This window comes from Phoxinus phoxinus (genome assembly GCF_949152265.1).
Source record: "Phoxinus phoxinus genome assembly, chromosome: 5".
NCBI lineage: Eukaryota > Metazoa > Chordata > Actinopteri > Cypriniformes > Leuciscidae > Phoxinus > Phoxinus phoxinus.
This window is the reverse complement of record NC_136880.1, coordinates 27,093,421-27,112,492: the sequence shown is the minus strand read 5'-3', so window position 1 is coordinate 27,112,492 and position 19,072 is coordinate 27,093,421. Positions and strand designations below refer to the sequence as shown.

The window sequence follows — 19,072 nt, the reverse complement described above, 5'->3', positions numbered from 1 at the left end:
CAATTGAAAGACTTGAAGTTTAGACACATGGATTAGGCTACAGTAGAGAGAGAGGATAGGATAGTATTAGCATTTTGGCTTAAAGTCGGCATGAAACTGAAGTTACGACAGTTTTTTCTTCCCTTTTGTAAAGTCTGAGTGAGACGGCTTCTTGAACAAGAAAAAATTTAGAGCGGGACTTGATTTTGTCCATTAGGAATTGATTGGATCGCTGTGGATGTTGTTCCAAATTAATTAAAAAAATAATGATGTGCAAAGATATTTGGTGCATAGGTTTGTGAGTTGTGGCGCACCTATCGCTATGGCATGTTGCTTGGATACGGGGATTTGACTTCATTTGGAACTATTTTCATTAACAAAAACAAAAAAAGGGACTGGAAAGGAAGCTCTAAAATTTACTGTAGGTTAATGTACATAATTTCTTGTTTATTGAAATGTTGAATAAAAGCAATCATAAATCTTGTTGGTTAGAATATTTCAGCCTCATGTTGCAATACAGTATTTCTTTTTTGCAAGTCATTCAGAGGATATTTTCTCAGTAGATGGTAAACTAACCTGCAAAGTGTGTGCGTCTGAGGGAGAATAGTGGCAATTTTTTCTCCAAAGCACTATGATACTCAAGTGTAATAGACATTAGTCAGGGTAAACAGCATATTTCATACGACACAAGCGGAAATAAGGGTTTGAGGGATAGATAAGAGTCAGTATATTGTACTGTTCAGGTATTCAGACAGAGAAATGTCAAATGTGTATTTCTGCAAATTTCCAGTGGACAAGAAAATGAAAACATGAGTTGTAAATATTAGATAAGAGCTAGAACCTAAAGACAAAACAATATATTGAATCCATCAAATTAAAAAATGCCATCTACCCTGAATAAGGTCTGTCGGGGCTTCGCATTTGTGTATAGCGGGGAAAGGCATCAGTGTAACATGTCAAATTACATTTAAAGATATGCCGTTGTTGATTTTGCTTCAGTTTCAAGATTGAAATGGATGGCTATTTCTTTCTTTTCTTTTTTTTACTTTCTTTTTTATTATATCGTGAATTTATTCATGCCTTCTGCCCTGACACCTTCTCTGAAATTGGATAAGTTGCCTCATGTATTAACTGCCCTTGGCTGACTGTAGCCCCTCAGAGAAAACATTCAAATCCCTTTTTCATTTGTGCTCAACAAGAGGGCATGGCAGACACAACATGGCTAACCCGGCAGAACTTAGAAGTGCACTTCACAGGACCAAGTCTTTTGATTCTCAGGGCATTTTGAAAATAGATGCGTGGGTGTGCATGCAAGTTGTGCATTTCGTGACTTTAGAGCACATGGGTTTCTGAACTCGATGTTCTTTTGCTACTGTATGTCTGCCCTCTCATGCTTTACTGCTCTCTTTTTTGCATGAGTGATTGTCATATTAAGAGGTTGCATTAACATTTACCCATAGGGATGAGAAAAATTAGATTACGCAATAAGGTTATTTGGACAGATTTTTTTTTTTTTTAATAGGGGGAATTACTAACTTCTCCAGATAACACAGGAATAGTGCAATATCACTCCTAATAATATATATATATATATATATATATATATATATATATATATAGTAGATATAGTATATACACACACATATATATATAGTATATACACACACAAAAAGAACATAGACCTGTGAATGTCATAAATGCCGTAATGGGGTTGTATGATCAGTATTTAATTCGACCTTGGCCAAACTTCTGTTCATCTCACTTCACTGTCAGCCTTCACTGATATTTCAACCCTCACAAATTGCTTAATTGTGCCTATAATCAATTCACAATGAACATCCTTTTTCACAATGAGACTTTTGTGAACATAAGGATATAAGTTATAAATAAAAGTGTCCCTATTATACTTTTTCTGATATTACTGTACCTTTCATGTAGTTTGTAATTTAGCTATTTGTGGATGTAAACGGTCTGCAAGGTTTCTAAGATCAAGGTGCACAATAAATGGAGTTGTCTCCCAAAAGAAAGAACCAGATTCTGCCTGAAACGAGTCATCAGTAATACTAGCCTTACTTCCTGCATGAACCTATGTAGGTTTGTAACATAATGCCCACCTATGATCTTCATTGGCTGCCCACGAACAATGTCTACTTTGACCCACACTCAAACACTGTAGTTGAATCTGAGGCCTGTGAGAGTATGGTTCGTGTTGTCGACATGTCGAGAAGACACTGTTTTATATGCTGCAAAAGCAAATCAACTTTGCATGCACTTCAAAAGGATGAGGACTCAGGCTGGACTTGATATTGTAAAACCGATGTGTATACAGGTTCTAAGGAAGCGTCCTGGAGCTGAAATTCAGATATGGTTATGGATGTTTCATTTCTGACATGTGCTGTCAGTGGTAGACCAATCACAACAGACTACTAGCCCATCTGACAAATCAGAGCAAAGACTTTTGGAAACAAGGGGTTTAGAGAGAGTGGATCCTTTATCGAACCGTTTCATACTAAGCGGTGATGCTGCAATGCAATATATATGAGAATTTTTTTTTTTTTTTTTTATCTCTAGTGCATGTTAACCTGTTGTAGACCAGCAAAACAAAATTAGAAACCTTTAAAAAAGCATATAAGAAAAAGTTATGCATTGGAGAAATCTTATGATCCATAAAAATGCTTCTCGCTGCTACTTATTTTTTCTCTCTGATATCATGTTCTGGCCAGAGTGTGGTCTTTCCTCCCCAAGGCTGAATGATTTTCAGCACCCACACTCGCAAATATTTTTAGTTAACTGAGCTTCTAGCTGCTGCAATGTTTGGATCCTCTTATTTCTATGATATGAAATATGGGTTTTTGTTCTTTTGTTTTTGCAGTATATGAAAGTGTTTTTTCTCTGTGTCACTGTACACAAAGATGTGTAGGCCTATATGTTGTGTCTGTATTTATTCACAGTCTTAATCTTGAAAGTGAATTTACATGAAGTGATTTACTTCTAAGTTATTTACATAATGTGACTTTTATATAGCTGCATTTTTTTATGATTTTAAAGATTAACATGAGTGTAAGGATTATTATTTTTTCTCTTTTGCTTTAATGACAGCGTTTGAGTTCCAGAAACTCCATAAGTTTGTGTCAAACCTGTTCTCCAGCATGATTTGAGATGATCCAAGGAACTTCAACTTCTGACTGTCTGTACAAGTTCACAAGATCAGTATGACAAATTTGATTATTAAATTAGTGATCTAAAACATTTATTGTTCTTTTTACATCATAACCTTTTCATTTTCCGGTTTAAATTAAATTTTGAATCCCATTGATTTTTTTTATTGTGGTCAGACATTGTGGCCATCTGGGAACACAAAAAAACAACTACAATGTCTATTTGTGTAGTTATATAAATTGCTATTAAAGTCGACATGAAATCAAAATTTACCCTATTTAATTTGTTAGCTCATATTACTAGTCTTGTGGTGAACAATTAATATGTGCAAGTTAATACAAATATTTTTTTTTTTTTTGCCATGGTAATCTTTAATCAAAATCTGAAAAGTTACTTCCAGGGCCCTATTTTAACGATCTGAAACGCAAGTGTCAAAGCGCAAAGCGCAAGTAACTTTGTGGGCGGATCCCGGCGCTGTTGCTATTTTCCCGGCGGGATAAATGGCTCTTGCGCCTGGCGCAAATCTAAAAGGGGTTGGTCTGAAGTAGCTTCATTATTCATAGGTGTGGTTTGGGCGTAACGTGAAATAAACCAATCAGAGCGTCCTCTCACATTCCCTTTAAGAGCAGACGCACTTGTTCCATGGCGGATTGCTATTATAACGGCGGATTTGCCAGCACACGCCAGGAGCAGTTCACAGCCGAGGAGGCCGACGTTCTCGTCAGGACCGTAAAACACAGAGAAGTGACATTGGGGATGATGGGAGAAACCCACCCAAATTAGCTTCGGTTAAACAGGCGTATAATTTGGGTAAATGTTTAGCCTAATCTAGATTTAAAAAAAAAATATCTAGATAGATCTTTTTCACATCTTCACGGACACAACAATGATTTCCCTCGTGTGTTAATATTTTTCCTTGTAATAATGTATGATTTGCAAAAATGAAAACTGCTGCGTCTGTTTATAATTATTAGAGAATCAAAGTGGATGTGCGTTCACACGCTACATTATGGCCAAGCACGCGCCCTTAAAATACCATATCACTAACGCGCAACGCGCCACTGTCTTTAGACTGTTTTTTTCTTGGTCAGTGGCGCAATTGCTTTCTAAAACTGGAAAATAGCACCAGCGAAGTTTTGCGCCGGAACACGCCTCCTCTTTGCGCTGAACCGCCCCCGCGAGCGCAAGTTTATTCCCTAATTTACCGACGTGCGTCTGTGGAGGGAAAAGTCCGCTGTGCGCGGGTGCAAAATAGGAATGATACATGCGTCGGTGTTCAAAGTCAATTGCGCTGGGTGCAAGATAGGGCCCCCAGTCTGGAATGGCGTTCCTTTTCTGATGACGTCTGGTGGCCTGGGTTGAAAACGCTTAACCACTCCCCTCACGCCGTTAGTCTGCTATGAGCGAGAGATGGAGAGGAGGAGCACTAAAGTAAAACCCTGCCCTCTATTCAATATTTTTCGTTTCACTTAGAAATACGTCACAACACTGGAGAAAAGTAATTTGCAACTTCTAATTTGCAACTTCACGCAGACTTTAAAAGTACAATATATTATGTAAATATGGCTTTTGTTGGTTATTTCACCAGATTACATTTCTGGCACGTACAGGACAGTATGGGTGTTTTTTTTTTTTTATAGAGTGTTTGTTCTGATAACCTGGTTATGATTTAGGTTGATTTGAGCATTAATTCCCTCATGGTTTTGGAAGAGCAGACATTCATGGCCCTTGAAAGCTATTTGTTCCATATACACCCTGCACAGTGTCATGATGATTTCTTATTCTGTTGTGTTTGGAACAGTAGAGAGATTTATCATACCTTGAGTTTCATGGGTGATATCGAATTTCGACCAACATCCAGTAAAAGACTGAGTGGTACTAAGACCTAGTTGGGACTTAACTGGTACTTAAAGGAACAGTTCACCCCAAAAAATTAACATCCTGTCATCATTTACTCGTTATCATGTCATTCCTAAACGTGAATTTCTTTCTTCTGTGTAATATATATATATATATATAGAGAGAGAGAGAGAGAGAGAGAGAGAGAGAGAGAGAGAGAGAGAGAATTATAAGATGTTATATATATATATATTTTTTTTATAAATGTAGAACATACAGTGAGCATATTTTTAATATCTCTTTTCTCCACCTCTTTCTCATTGTGTGTCTCTCATTCTGTATTTAGCCACCACATTAATGCAGGCTGTGGTAAATAAAGAGATGTTTAATTGTGCTGTTGTCCTCTGAGTCTGAGATCCAATGAAACGCTGTGTCTAATCTCATATTCACAGAGTTATTGGCCCTTCCAGATGAAGCCCAAGAGAGCAACCTAGACACTGATATACTGCCGTTTGAAGGTCTGAACACACATAGCTGACGTTAAGACCATGAACAATGGCTTTCCATGGACTATTATCAGCTGCGGTGAGATGTTGAAAGCTGTGCCATTGGGAAATGGTGAACAAATGTTATTGTGTGTTAATTTAGCGGCGAATCAATGTTGAATGGATTCCTTGTCAAATGCAGATATGTACATTCCACTGTTTTTAATATGGAAACAATGGGGTAATTATGCAAACACGCAGGAATACAAAACAATCAAACACAATAGCAGTGTATAGTTCCATATAGGGACCATTTCAAACATAGAATCATCCATCATTGTTCTATGTGGCATGAGGCAACTCAGATATACTTATGCTTGGGCAGAACATTGTGATTTTATTGTAGTTTTCAGGAAATTACTGAAGATTTCAGGTCTTTTTTTCACCTCCAGCATGTGCAGTGTCATTATTTGTTTAGTTAACTTCTCTGTTTGATACCCGAAACAAGGTTCTGCACTGACAGTATGACAGCACAATGATCATTTATCTGCCATTCTTATTCCGAATTTGTTTTCCATCCCCGTCGCTCTGAAGATAAAATGCCTGATGTTAAAATTCATGAAGAACATCTTTGAACCATACGCAATCTTTCTGTGCGAAATCTTAAAGGGACAGTTCACGCTAAAATGAAAAGTCATTTACTGACACTCATATCATTCCAAACCTGTATGACTTCCTTTCATCTGTGGAACACAAAGATTTTTTGAAAGTCAATGGGGACCCTATTGGCTTTGAAAAATGTCTCAGTGCTTTTTTGTCCATACAATCAAAGTATCATCTTTTTAGTTCCGCAGAACAGAGAGAAAATCATACAGATTTAGTACAATATGAGTAAATGATGACAGAATTTTCAGTTTTGGGTTAACTATCCCACGACATATAAAGTAGAAATTCATCACAAATCATTTCTTATTCATAACAGCACTCACTTAGGATAAATATTTTACCTATCACCAGTGCATCACCAAGAGCTGACCCCTAGCATCTGCTTAATGGCCGCAAGCTGCCCATCACATGCTTCAGTTAGATCTCAATAACACTCACACATTACGCATATCTACATGAGCACTTGTCTTTTACAGGATGTCTCATTCCAGAGTGATAATAAAAAGTGGTCGACTCACATTTCAGTACTTGTTTAAGTAACAACCTCTGAATGATGATCGCACAACAACTGCAGGAGCTCCCCATTGGAAATACAATTTTTGGAATTTCTATAGTTTGCTTTCACTTCACATTTAATTGGAAAGAAATTCTCTTTGTGGTCACTTTAAAACAGGCTGTTTATACAAAAATGTGCACATACCTTCCAAACGTCCCACAAAGTCTCCCGAGGATTAAAGCGGCACAATCCAGACCTCCAGTCGCTATTGCAATAAACTCTTCGGTCTTGCACATACACTCTCTTTCTGGTCTTCTCCTCAATCACTCTCTGTAATGCGCTCACCCTCTCGCTCTCTCTTTGGCTCTCTTTAACTTGCCCTCTCTTTCTCTTACACACTGTCTCTCCCTCTCTCATCTGAGCATTGTGCAGAGCTCTGTGAAAACAGAATGAGGGGGAGAGCAAAGCGCTCGCTGAATTCAGTATTCACCCCTGCAGTGTCAAGGGGACAGAGAAGAGAGAGAGAGAGAGAGGCTGGCTGCTGTAACGCTCATGTGCGCTCAGGACTGATGCTCTCGGTACAGGGATCCTGTGGGTGTCAGAGGCTGCTCGTCTGGCGTTACTTCCCTCCCAGAGATTGGATCTCCTCCCCCTTTAAAATGCCAGATTAATGCGGGTCCCACTAGTGCTAAACATAGTCAGCTTTGCTGTGTTACCCTCAAGGGATATAGATCTTTTCAGTAAGCGAGCCGGCAGATTTTTGTTACATTGACTTGTTTTCACCTTGCTCATGAACGTCAAACGTTGGTATAGCCTATTCTCGAAATCTCACTAATTCAATTTCCCTACCGTGTTTGGCTTATTTGAATCTCTGGATGTGGATTGACCCAACTTAAAATACTTTTAAAATTCTTTATGATGGGGGTGGGGGAGGCTTTAAGGTTGAGGTCAGAGGTTCTGGTGGTACATACATGAATTTTTGATTACACTTGTGTTATGTGTTGTTCTGCTTATCCACAAAGCAATTGGTTGGACTAACCAAATATGTCGTTCACATAGTTTTACAGATCTCTTGCCTGTAGAGTTCTTGTTTAATAACGTTTTATGCTTATTATACATGAGGAGCGCTACTTTGTTCCAATGAGTTTTCAGTGTGTTAAACTCATTGGAAACTTGAGGATATCCAAATAGAAATCAAGGAACAAAATGCAGAATCGTTTTATGCAATGCCAGCAGTTTATGGCAAAAACTCTAAAAAAAATATAAATTCTGCTTCAATTCATTTAAATTTAAATTATATATCAATGTTAATACAATAAATAAATATTAACATTTCTTAGCGGTGAAGAACGTTTAGGGCAAAAATTAAAGATACCTTGTTGATTTATCGTGTCATTTTTTTATGAGGACACTGTTTTATGGCTCTTTTCCACTGCATGGTACGGCTTGGTATGGCTCTATTTTGGGGGTTTTTCCAATGTGTACAGTACCTAGTAGGCCTACCTGGTTCTTTTTTTAGTAGGCTACCTCGGTTGAGGTTCCAAGCGATTTGTTCGCACAACTTTTTTAAACGACCATCACACGCAAAAAGTAAAGTAAAGTAAAGTAAAAAGTAAAAGTAATGCGAGCCGAGTCATACCACGCAGATTCAACTATTAATGAATCGAAGAACAAAAATATTACATTTATTGTGCCTTGAATATTATTGTTAATTTACAACGTCATCAGAAGCAGAACATTCAGTGGTGAATAGCCCTGCTGCCGTTCTCAAGTCAAATATCATAAAACGTGTTAATGCCCATCTGAAGCATCTCACATCAGGGAATTTCAGTGCATATTTTTTTATGCACAATTAACACAATCAAACATCACTCATACGCACACAACCACTAAATAGCTCTGCCTACAACCTATAGTAAGTAGTTAAACAAGCCACCATTATCTTCTGTAATTGGACCATCAACTGAGACTCAAATTCTGGTCTGGCTTTCCATTTACTTACAACATACGGATGCAAAGCCATTGAGCATGTTAATGGTGTGGGCAATACAGAGTGTTGTTATGTGTTTCTGGGTTTCCAGAAACACATAACACAATCACAAACACTTTACCTTAATTTACTGCTGGTCAGGCATTGGCGTGAATCCCCGAGTCTGATCATCCTCGGAGCAGATGGCATGGCAAGCTTCCATCCGGAGTTAGACTAAGAGATAATCCTCACAACACATGGTGGGCTATAACAGAGAGACTCTTTTTTTGAGTGAGGGGGGTCCAAGTGTGGGGGTAGAAAATCTCTAAAGTTCTGCAATTTTCAGTAGATGCCAAACCATCAAGGTGTTGAGATCATTCAGGCATCCAGGTGTGAGACAAGCTTCTACTGGATACGGTCTGTGATCACTACTCACACATATAGTGTACTGAAAGAGACAGATCTTAACATGTATTCCCTGCTTACACCTGGTATTAGCATCCAGTGAATCCGACCACAGCAAGGGTTAGTAAAGGTGGTCCAAAATGTTGTATGATCTGATCACTGAAACCACATTCAGAGGAAATCGGAACCACATGTGAAGAATGGATTACATACAAACAAAAATAAGCATTCTTGCTCCAAACATCACATTTTTTTTAAGTTAAGTTTAAGGAAAGTTTTTAAGTATTTTGAAAACAATATTGTGCTTTTTTAAAAAGTTAAAAAATGTCCAGTAATAAAATCAAGACCAGGTTTATACGGGGCCATAGTGTGCCATGACAGGCAATGTATTCTACAACTCAAGGCTTTCACCACTGACAACATCTGTGCTTTGTGTCATTTTGAGTGACATATAGATTAGCTGTGTGTGTGTGTGTGTGTGTGTGTGTGTGTGTGTGTGTGTGTGTGTGTGTGTGTGTGTGTGTGTGTGTGTGTGTGTTGGGGGGTTGGGGGTCCTTGTAACACCTACGTTGTGGGAGAAAATGTTTTGGTCCCCATAATAAAAACGCTTATAATTTATACTAAATAATGTTTTTGAAAATGTAAAAATGCAGTTTCCTGTGAGGGTTGTTTAGGGGTACGTAGGATGAGCTAAATCTGACAAACTCTCTATTTGGAGACATCCACATTTATAAAAATGTGTTTGTTTCTTTAAAAATGACACGTCAGTCATTTAAAGGCAGGGTAGGCAATTTCAGATAGGCCACCTAAAGCAAGATAGCTTTGAAAGTGTTAGATCCCACCCTCCCTTCAAAGCCACACCTCCTCCAAAATTGTTTTACGTCCACACTACTCTTTAAAAAGTTTGGTCCCATTAATATTTTATTACTTGTATTTAGCAAGGGCAGATTCAATTAATCAAACGTGACAGTAAGAACATCTATGTTACAAATTATTTCTATATTTTAAATGAATGCTGTTCTTTTGAACTTTCTATTCATAATCTAGAAAATAAAAAATATATATTTTCCACAAATATATAAAGCAGCACAACTGTTTTCAATCAAAATTCATATCAGTATTTATATAAAATTTTATGAAAAAAATGTCTGAAAGGATCATGTGACACTGAAGACTGGATTAATTTTAAAATATGTTCAAATAGACAATGATATTATAGACAAAGATATTTTAGAATGTACTAATATTTTTTTAATATTACTGTGTTTACTGTATTACTGTTTTTACTGCACTGTTTCTGTATTGAGTAAAACGATACTTATTTCCAAAAGATCTTATTTTTAATTGATGTACCTTATATTTCATAAATTAACTTTAAGCATAAATGTTGAATAACCCATTATTTCCCAGAATTCAAATAAATTGAAAGGGACCCTCTTTCTTTCTTTCTTTCTTTCTTTCTTTCTTTCTTTCTTTCTTTCTTTCTTTCTTTCTTTCTTTCTTTCTTTCTTTCTTTCTTTCTTTCTTTCTTTCTTTCTTTCTTTCTTTCTTTCTTTATGCATGCCAGAACCTGCTGGATAGGAGATAAAAAAATATAATTATATCATTCAAAAAAGTAATTGAAAATGTCCACCAAAGGAAAACAAACATGTGATCGTTTTGCTTAGGGAATATCGTGGGACTCTGAGCTCTACCACAATAACAGGTTGTTTGGCAGTTATCCTCATCCATTCACTTATTAATGAACATTATTAAACGCTTTATTGTGCAGCGAAGACTTCAATGTCAAAACTGTTTCACCATACCCGCAGTGGGGGATTCAGCATAAAGTTGTGACAGATGGGTAGGGATATCATTTCAATAAGGGTATTTGAAAGACAATCCGTTGCATTGCTGATGAAAAACCCTATATAATTTATCAGACAGGAGAGGGGAAAACACAGTAATTTTAAGATTTCCCCTGTGCTCCTTCCATCAGATGGTATCTGACAGCGATGGTTCATTTCTCTAGTGAGCGGAGATCCATACGGAGCTTGCTACGATTCAGTTCCTTTGTGGGAAGAAAGGGCTCGGAGTCCAAGCGCAGTATCTGAGAGGCACAGGGGGAGCAGAGGAGACCACCTTCAGACCCCATCAACCCTGCCGTGTGTGCGGAGCGGTCTGCATCCAGTCTGATAATTTGACTGCTGAGGTGCCATCATTGGAATGCATAAAAGAAAGTCAATTTTCTCTGCCAGTCTATTTCCCTTCACTCTCTTTACATTGAGAGCTCTTTAATTTGTTTCGGTCTCGTCACTTCACACACAGTCAGCCTACTTCTTTTCAGTCTCATTAGATACACGACCACAGCACTTGACCGCCTGAGTAAGGTGAGAGACCTGCTCTCACAAAGTCGATTTGCTGGAACTCCATGGTTCTTGGTGCGTTCTATCCACTCATACATTGTAAATTGGTTTTTGTAGAGGAAGAGATTTCACCTGACCCCATTTCTGGTCATACACTTGGTTTATGGGATTAGATCGGGGGCTGAAATCCCCTGAGCTTCATCCACTACTATTTTACATGAAGCTCACCTGAGAGGAAACTCTGTGATACTTGAAAGCACATGGATTAAGTGTTGTCTGAGATGTTTATGGGGCTGAAGAAAACCAAGCACAGGGGAAACAGGCATCGGTTGTCAGAATGAGCTATTTTTATAGATTCGGTCTGCATGCGAGAATGTGAATGTGTTGAAGTCTGCCACTCATTGCGATGAGGCAAATGGAAATCAGTATGGCTTCACTTTCCTCTTCGAGGCAAAACTAATATAACACTTTTGTAAGATGTAAAAAGGCCAGCAAAAGCAACTTCAAAAAGTTACCTAATGGATTGGACTATTGTCCTAGGTGTTAGACCGATGAGACCTATAGTGATGCAGACTGCTGGGATGTGACTTGATTTACACCAAGAATAGAAAGCAAACCACTCTCAGGCAAAAGTTTCATGACATAATCTTTCTTTGAAACAATAAAGCGCCTGCAGCAGTCAGGCAAAAATATAAAGTAGATGATTACTGAGAGTTAACTCGTGTTTGTGGGCTGGGCAGTAAGCTTGGCTATTTTGTGACATAAAAAAATAAATAAAATGTTACATTTAAACCAGAAAAAAAAAAAAGTAATTATATGCCCTGTACTTTGTTTGATCCATTATTTAATCAGTTAACATTCAGATAATTATTGTGTCAAATTATTCCAAAGATTGTTGCAGACAAGGTGGATGCAGTTTAATGAATACAAACATACTTCAGCAAACATGATGCCTCCAGGAGAACCAACCCGATGTGAGATAGCGTTGGGAGAACTGCAGCAGGACTGACATGTTAAGTAACCCTTTCTTTCACCCCCCCCCCCCCTTCTCTCTCTCTCTCTCTCTCTCTCTCTCTCCTTCTTTCTATGAATAAACAATGAAAATAAATCCGACATTAAAAACAAATGATTATGCATTCTAATAAGCCTGGGTATCGAAATAGAATCGAATGGGAATTAAATCAGTATTCTAATTCACAAGCAGTGGATTTGATTCAGTTTAAATTTGTATTTGATTTTATTCGGTTCAGATACATTTGGACAAACCTGAGTTATAAGAGTCGTTTTTCAGTCGTTGAGCTGTATGTTTTTGATTTACTACAAATAACCAGTCATTTGTTTGTGAACTGGACTTCACTGTATCCGTATTGCATGCAGCCTACAAGCACACCCTTATTTCCTGACATTTTTCATAGTACATTTTCAAATTTGAGTAAATTATGATTTTCCTTTATTCAGCTGTTGTGGCATAGATTAACACTCCTACTCACAATTAATCAGAAAAACTATATTTGTACTCAGACCTACAGTTGCAAAAACAGGTACATGTATTCATTTTCAGCAGCAGTCGGGTGGGTGTACGAGGCTGTGTGTCCTGCAGGGGTGGGGTGGCAGGTTGGTGATGGTACAATGCTTCTCACAGAGCACAGCAATCAGGGGGTGACCAGAGAAACCGTGGAGACACACCACCTCTTTCAGTTGATGCATTTAGCTGATGCATCATGCATCACAATCAGCCATGCCAGCGACGAGACTTACAACATCACCGGCATGCAGTGCCAATGTATTTGCACATCACATTCTCTGCGACAATTAGAGAACATTGAACAAACAGTGGACCAAGACATGCCAAGAGGGCAAATTGTAAGCATGAGGCTAAGCTTAGATAATTGCCTTTAGCTGGCCACTGAATAAGGACACATCACATACCGCGGGGGGACATTGCAGTGACTAAACAATTAATTCAGCCATCTTGTCACCCTTTCGCTACTGTGCTTCACACATTAGATTACCTTACATTGTGTACTGGGCTTGCATTGTGTACCTTACACTGAGTACTGGAATGGGCTTTTTCAGGGCTATCATTACGCCATCATTCTACAGTGAAATTAATCTTATTTCTGTAGAAATAAAATGAATCTGAACCCATTTGTTTTAGGGTTATTCCGATGGTGTCATCAAAGAAAAGTCTCAGGAAAGCGGCGAGGCATTAGGAACAGTTCATTCAGTGGGTTAATATCACATCTGGCTAGCTAGAGTTGAGTCCCAATTATAAGCTGTAGATTTGGACTGGCCTGATTTTCTGCTGTTAGAAATTGCACTAGTAATGAAGCAGGGATAATCAAAACAATGTCAACTGAAGACTAACGCTGGAGGCTGCGATCTTTAATGTCCTTTTTAGCGCGCCAGCCTTCCATGCTGTTATCGCTGGTTTGAATCCCGCTCGGCGTGGGGGTGAGTAGGACCAGGTGCATTGGTATGGGGATTTGGATGGGAATGAGATTTAGAAGGGTGAGTGTAATGGAGGCCAGCTAGTGAAGAGCGCTACAGGTAAACCTAAATCTCCTTGTCACGGTTCTCAGATCCACTGTCTCACCCTTGTCTCATGTGTTCGTGTTGGGTGGGTGTGTCTCGTTACGTTCCTCGTTTCATGTGGGCGTTGTCGCTGATCAGGATGATCAGCGACAGCTGTGTGTCATTATCAGCCTCTATTTTATGCCCTGTCTTTCGTCTCATGTTTGTCAGATCGTTGGTTGATGTTGCCTGTCCCGCGTGCTTGTTCCCTGTTTCCTCGTGTGTCTTCGTCACTGGATCCTGGACCTCATCGCCGTCATTCATCACCTGCACACCACTTCGCCCGTCTCAGTCCCTGCGTCACCTCTCCTGCTGTCTGCGTTCCGTCCGCCTGCCTGAGTGAGAGAGAGAGAGAGAGAGAGAGGACCTCCGACGGCGTTTCGTCTGTTGCAGTGTGATTTCTTCTGAGTATTTCTGACGAAATAAAACCTTTTACTTGCTTTTGCTTCCGTCCTGATTTGCATAACATAACGATCTGACCAACTATGGAAGCAGCAAGTGCATCTTCTTTAAAGGAGTTTATCGACCACAGCATTGCCCGTATGGACCAGCAGCAGGAGAGCATCTCGAACACCGGACGCGCTATCCAAACGCTTGTGACGCAGGTGTCCGAGCTCACCCAGCAGGTCCAACTTCTCAGCATGCCCACTGTGCCGCCCACACCGTCCGCTCCCCCCACCATCCCGGATAGAACACCGCAGTCTGAGCCACGCCTCCCGATTCCAGAGAGTTATGCCGGTGAGCCTAAGTTTTGTAGAGCGTTCCTGACCAGATGTTCGATGCATTTTTCATTACAGCCCCGGACATTTACTACGGAGGAGAGCAAGGTGGCCTTCGTGCTCACTCTGCTTAAGGGACGTGCCGCTTTGTGGGGGACGGCGGTGTGGGAGAACAAGGACCAGTGCTGTGACTCGTTCCCAGCACTCGCCGCCGAGATGAAGAGGGTCTTTGACCGTGCCGTGGCCGGCAAGGAGGCGGCTAGAAGACTCGCGGATCTCAAACAAGGAAACACGTCCGTGGCGGATTACTCCATCGAGTTCCGGACGTTGGCGGCTGAGTGCAAGTGGAACGAGGAGGCGCAGTGGGATATGTTCCTGCATGGGCTGGCCGACCGTGTCAAGAGAGAGATTTATATGCTGGACCTGCCCAGCACACTCAACGGACTCATAGAGTTAGCGTTACGAGTGGATGCCCGCATTGACCAGCTGGGCCGTCATGTTCACGCCACTCGTGAATCTGGAGGGGCCGGTCCACGCTACAGCCCGGAGGAGAACACGGTCGGCCACGTCGACGATCACGAGCCCATGCAGGTGGGTCGAGCTCGGCTTTCCCGGGAGGAGAGAGAGAGGCGGAGATCCCAGGGACTCTGTCTCTACTGTGGCGACCGAGGACATTTCTTACGATCATGCCCGGTAAAAGAGCAAGCCCGATAGTAAAGTTGAGGCTACTATCGGGTGGGATCTCCGCCGGGAAGTCCTCACCATCAACTCTCCTTCCGGTAAGACTGAGATGGGCCAACAGCACGCACACCTGTCAGGCACTCGTGGATTCCGGAGCTGAGGGTAACTTCATGGACATTAATCTGGCTTACAAGCTTCACCTTCCCATCTCATCACTTCCTCACCGGATTTTCGTCAGCGCTCTCAATGGTCAACCACTTCCCCACATCACCCTGACTACTGACCCCATAACCCTCATCACCTCCGGCAATCACACTGAAACCATCCCCTTCCTTCTCATGGACTCCCCGGTGGCACCTGTTGTGTTGGGTCACCCGTGGTTGGTGAAACACAATCCTCGGGTGGATTGGGGCTCCAACTCCATTTCTATGTGGAGCGAGTCCTGCCACGAGTCCTGTCTTGTTTCTGCCTGTCCATCTGTGTCTGTTTCTGTGTCACAGGAGAAGCCAGCGGATCTGTCAAACGTGCCTGCAGAGTATCTGGACCTGAAGGAGGTGTTCAGTAAGTCTCGAGCTGCTTCGCTCCCTCCGCATCGTCCCTATGACTGTGCTATAGACTTAGTGCCAGGTAAGTCTCCGACTAAAGGCAAGCTTTACTCTCTGTCTGTTCCCGAGAGGGAGGCCATGGAGAAATATATTTCTGATTCTCTGGCAGCCGGGTTCATCCGACCTTCCTCTTCTCCTGCGGGGGCGGGGTTCTTTTTTGTTGGAAAGAAGGATGGGTCCCTGCGACCTTGTATTGATTACCGGGAGCTGAACAACATCACGGTAAAGAATACTTATCCTTTGCCGTTGATGTCTTCAGCTTTCGAGAGGTTACAGGGAGCATCCATTTTCACAAAATTGGACTTACGTAACGCATATCATTTGGTTCGCATCAGGAAGGGGGATGAATGGAAAACCGCTTTTAACACCCCTAGGGGGCACTTTGAATATTTGGTTATGCCTTTCGGGCTCTCCAACAGCCCAGCGGTTTTTCAGGCACTCGTCAATGACGTGTTGAGAGACATGGTAGACCAGTTCATATATGTCTACCTGGACGACATATTGATTTTTTCTTCGTCTCTCCAGGAACACGTTCAACACGTCAGACGAGTGCTTCAGAGGTTGTTAGAGAATGGGCTTTTTGTCAAGGCGGAGAAATGCGATTTTCATGCACAGTCTGTTTCCTTTTTAGGCTACATCGTCTCCTCTGAGGGAATGCGCATGGATCCTGACAAGGTTAAGGCTGTGGTAGATTGGCCAAGCCCAGATTCCCGTAAGGCCCTACAGCGGTTTCTGGGGTTCGCCAACTTCTATCGACGTTTCATTCGTAATTTCAGCCAACTAGCCGCACCTCTGACTGCCTTGACCTCCCCCAGAACGGCGTTCAGGTGGTCAGACACAGCCGAGGCTGTGTTTACCAACCTCAAAGGCCGCTTTGTTTCGGCTCCCATCCTTGTCGCCCCTGATTCCACACGTCAGTTCGTGGTGGAGGTCGACGCGTCAGAGGTGGGGGTAGGAGCAGTTCTTTCCCAACGCTCTTCCTCAGATGACAAGATGCACCCTTGCGCGTTTTTTTCACATCGCTTGTCGCCTGCCGAACGTAATTATGACATTGGTAACAGAGAGCTGTTGGCCGTCAAGCTGGCGTTGGAGGAGTGGCGCCATTGGTTAGAAGGCTCGGGGGTACCTTTTATCGTCTGGACCGATCATAAGAACCTTGAGTATATTAGATCTGCTAAAAGACTCAACTCTAGGCAGGCTCGGTGGGCACTTTTTTTCGGACGTTTTGACTTTACTCTCTCGTACCGCCCGGGTTCCAAGAACATCAAACCCGACTCCTTATCTCGTATTTTTGATCCATCCGAACGCCCGGTGACTCCCGAGTGCATTTTACCCGAGAAAGTAGTTATCTCAACACTCGTATGGGAGGTCGAGTCGAAGGTCAAGACGGCCTTAGAAGGGGTAACGCCTCCGCCTGCGTGCCCACCGAATCGTTTGTTTGTGCCAGGGGAGTTACGGTCCGACGTTATTCGATGGGGTCACTGCTCCAGCGTGGCTTGTCATCCAGGAGTAAGTCGTACTAGTCACTTAGTAAAGCAACGATTTTGGTGGCCACTTATGGCTCGCGACATTCACGATTTTGTTTTGGCTTGTTCAGATTGCGCCATGGGTAAGACTTCTAACCGACCTCCTGATGGGTTACTTCAACCGCTGTCTGTCCCTTCGAGACCTTGGTCCCACATTGCGCTAGATTTTGTCACCGCCCTCCCGGCCTCCAAAGGCATGACGGTTGTTTTAACCGTAGTGGACCGGTTCTCGAAGGCGACACATTTCATTCCCTTGCCCAAATTACCATCAGCCAAGGAGACAGCGGTTACTGTGATTGACCACGTCTTTCGGTTACATGGCCTCCCGATGGACGTGGTCTCTGACAGGGGTCCCCAGTTTGTATCCAAATTTTGGCAGGAGTTTTGTAGATTGCTAGGAGCTACGGTCAGTCTGTCTTCGGGCTATCATCCCCAGAGCAATGGTCAGTCTGAGCGAGCCAACCAGGACCTGGAGAGAATGTTGCGATGTTTGGTAGCCAAGAATCCTTCGTCCTGGAGCCAACAACTTTCTATGGTTGAGTACGCTCACAACTCCTTACCAGTGTCAGCCACGGGCCTCTCTCCGTTTAAGTGTAGTTTAGGGTACCAGCCACCAATTTTTCCAAGTCTGGAATCCGAAGTCGCGGTTCCCTCCGCTCACGCCTTTGTCCAGAGGTGCCGTCGCACATGGACCAGAGCCCGCGAGACTCTGCTCCAGGTGGGTTCGCGTACTAAGGCCAAGGCCGATCGCCACCGGTCAAAGCCTCCCGTATACGTCGTGGGTCAAAAAGTGTGGCTTTCTACTAAGAACATTCCGCTCCGCTCCGTTTCCAACAAGTTAGCTCCCAAATTCATTGGCCCGTTTCCTGTCACCAAGATCATTAGTCCGGTGACAGTCCGACTCAAACTTCCTCCGGCGTACAGGAGAATTCACCCCGCCTTCCATGTCTCTAAAGTTAAGCCCGTATTTTACTCTCGTATTAATCCGCCCACCTTGGTTCCTCCACCGCCGCGTCTCGTAGACGGGGAACTTACATATTCGGTACGTCGTATTCTGGACTCAAGGCGGAGGGGACGCGGATTCCAGTACTTGGTGGACTGGGAGGGTTACGGTCCGGAGGAGAGGAGTTGGGTTCCGGCTCGAGACATTCTGGATCACTCCCTTATCGATGATTTCAATCGACAGGTAGGATCCTCTGGGAACGCCAGGCGGCGTTCCTAGGGGGGGGGGGTACTGTCACGGTTCTCAGATCCACTGTCTCACCCTTGTCTCATGTGTTCGTGTCTGGTGGGTGTGTCTCGTTACGTTCCTCGTTTCATGTGGGCGTTGTCGCTGATCAGGATGATCACACGCGACAGCTGTGTGTCATTATCAGCCTCTATTTTATGCCCTGTCTTTCGTCTCATGTTTGTCAGATCGTTGGTTGATGTTGCCTGTCCCGCGTGCTTGTTCCCTGTTTCCTCGTGTGTCTTCGTCACTGGATCCTGGACCTCATCGCCGTCATTCATCACCTGCACACCACTTCGCCCGTCTCAGTCCCTGCGTCACCTCTCCTGCTGTCTGCGTTCCGTCCGCCTGCCTGAGTGAGAGAGAGAGAGAGAGAGAGAGGACCTCCGACGGCGT

The 19,072-nt window shown here is 42.4% G+C and overlaps 1 protein-coding gene across 1 annotated transcript in view; it reads right to left on the bottom strand.

The window, feature by feature from the left end:
• Positions 1-7,179, bottom strand: part of cdh12a (cadherin 12a) — a gene marked incomplete at its 5' end in the record, with an annotated part of 47,135 nt that extends 39,956 nt beyond the window's left edge. Inside the window, one exon of the mRNA XM_079611856.1 lies at positions 6,829-7,179. Coding sequence (XP_079467982.1) covers positions 6,829-7,041 — 213 coding nt within the window. The remainder of the gene's footprint in view (positions 1-6,828) is intronic.
• Positions 7,180-19,072: the final 11,893 nt, after the last annotated feature.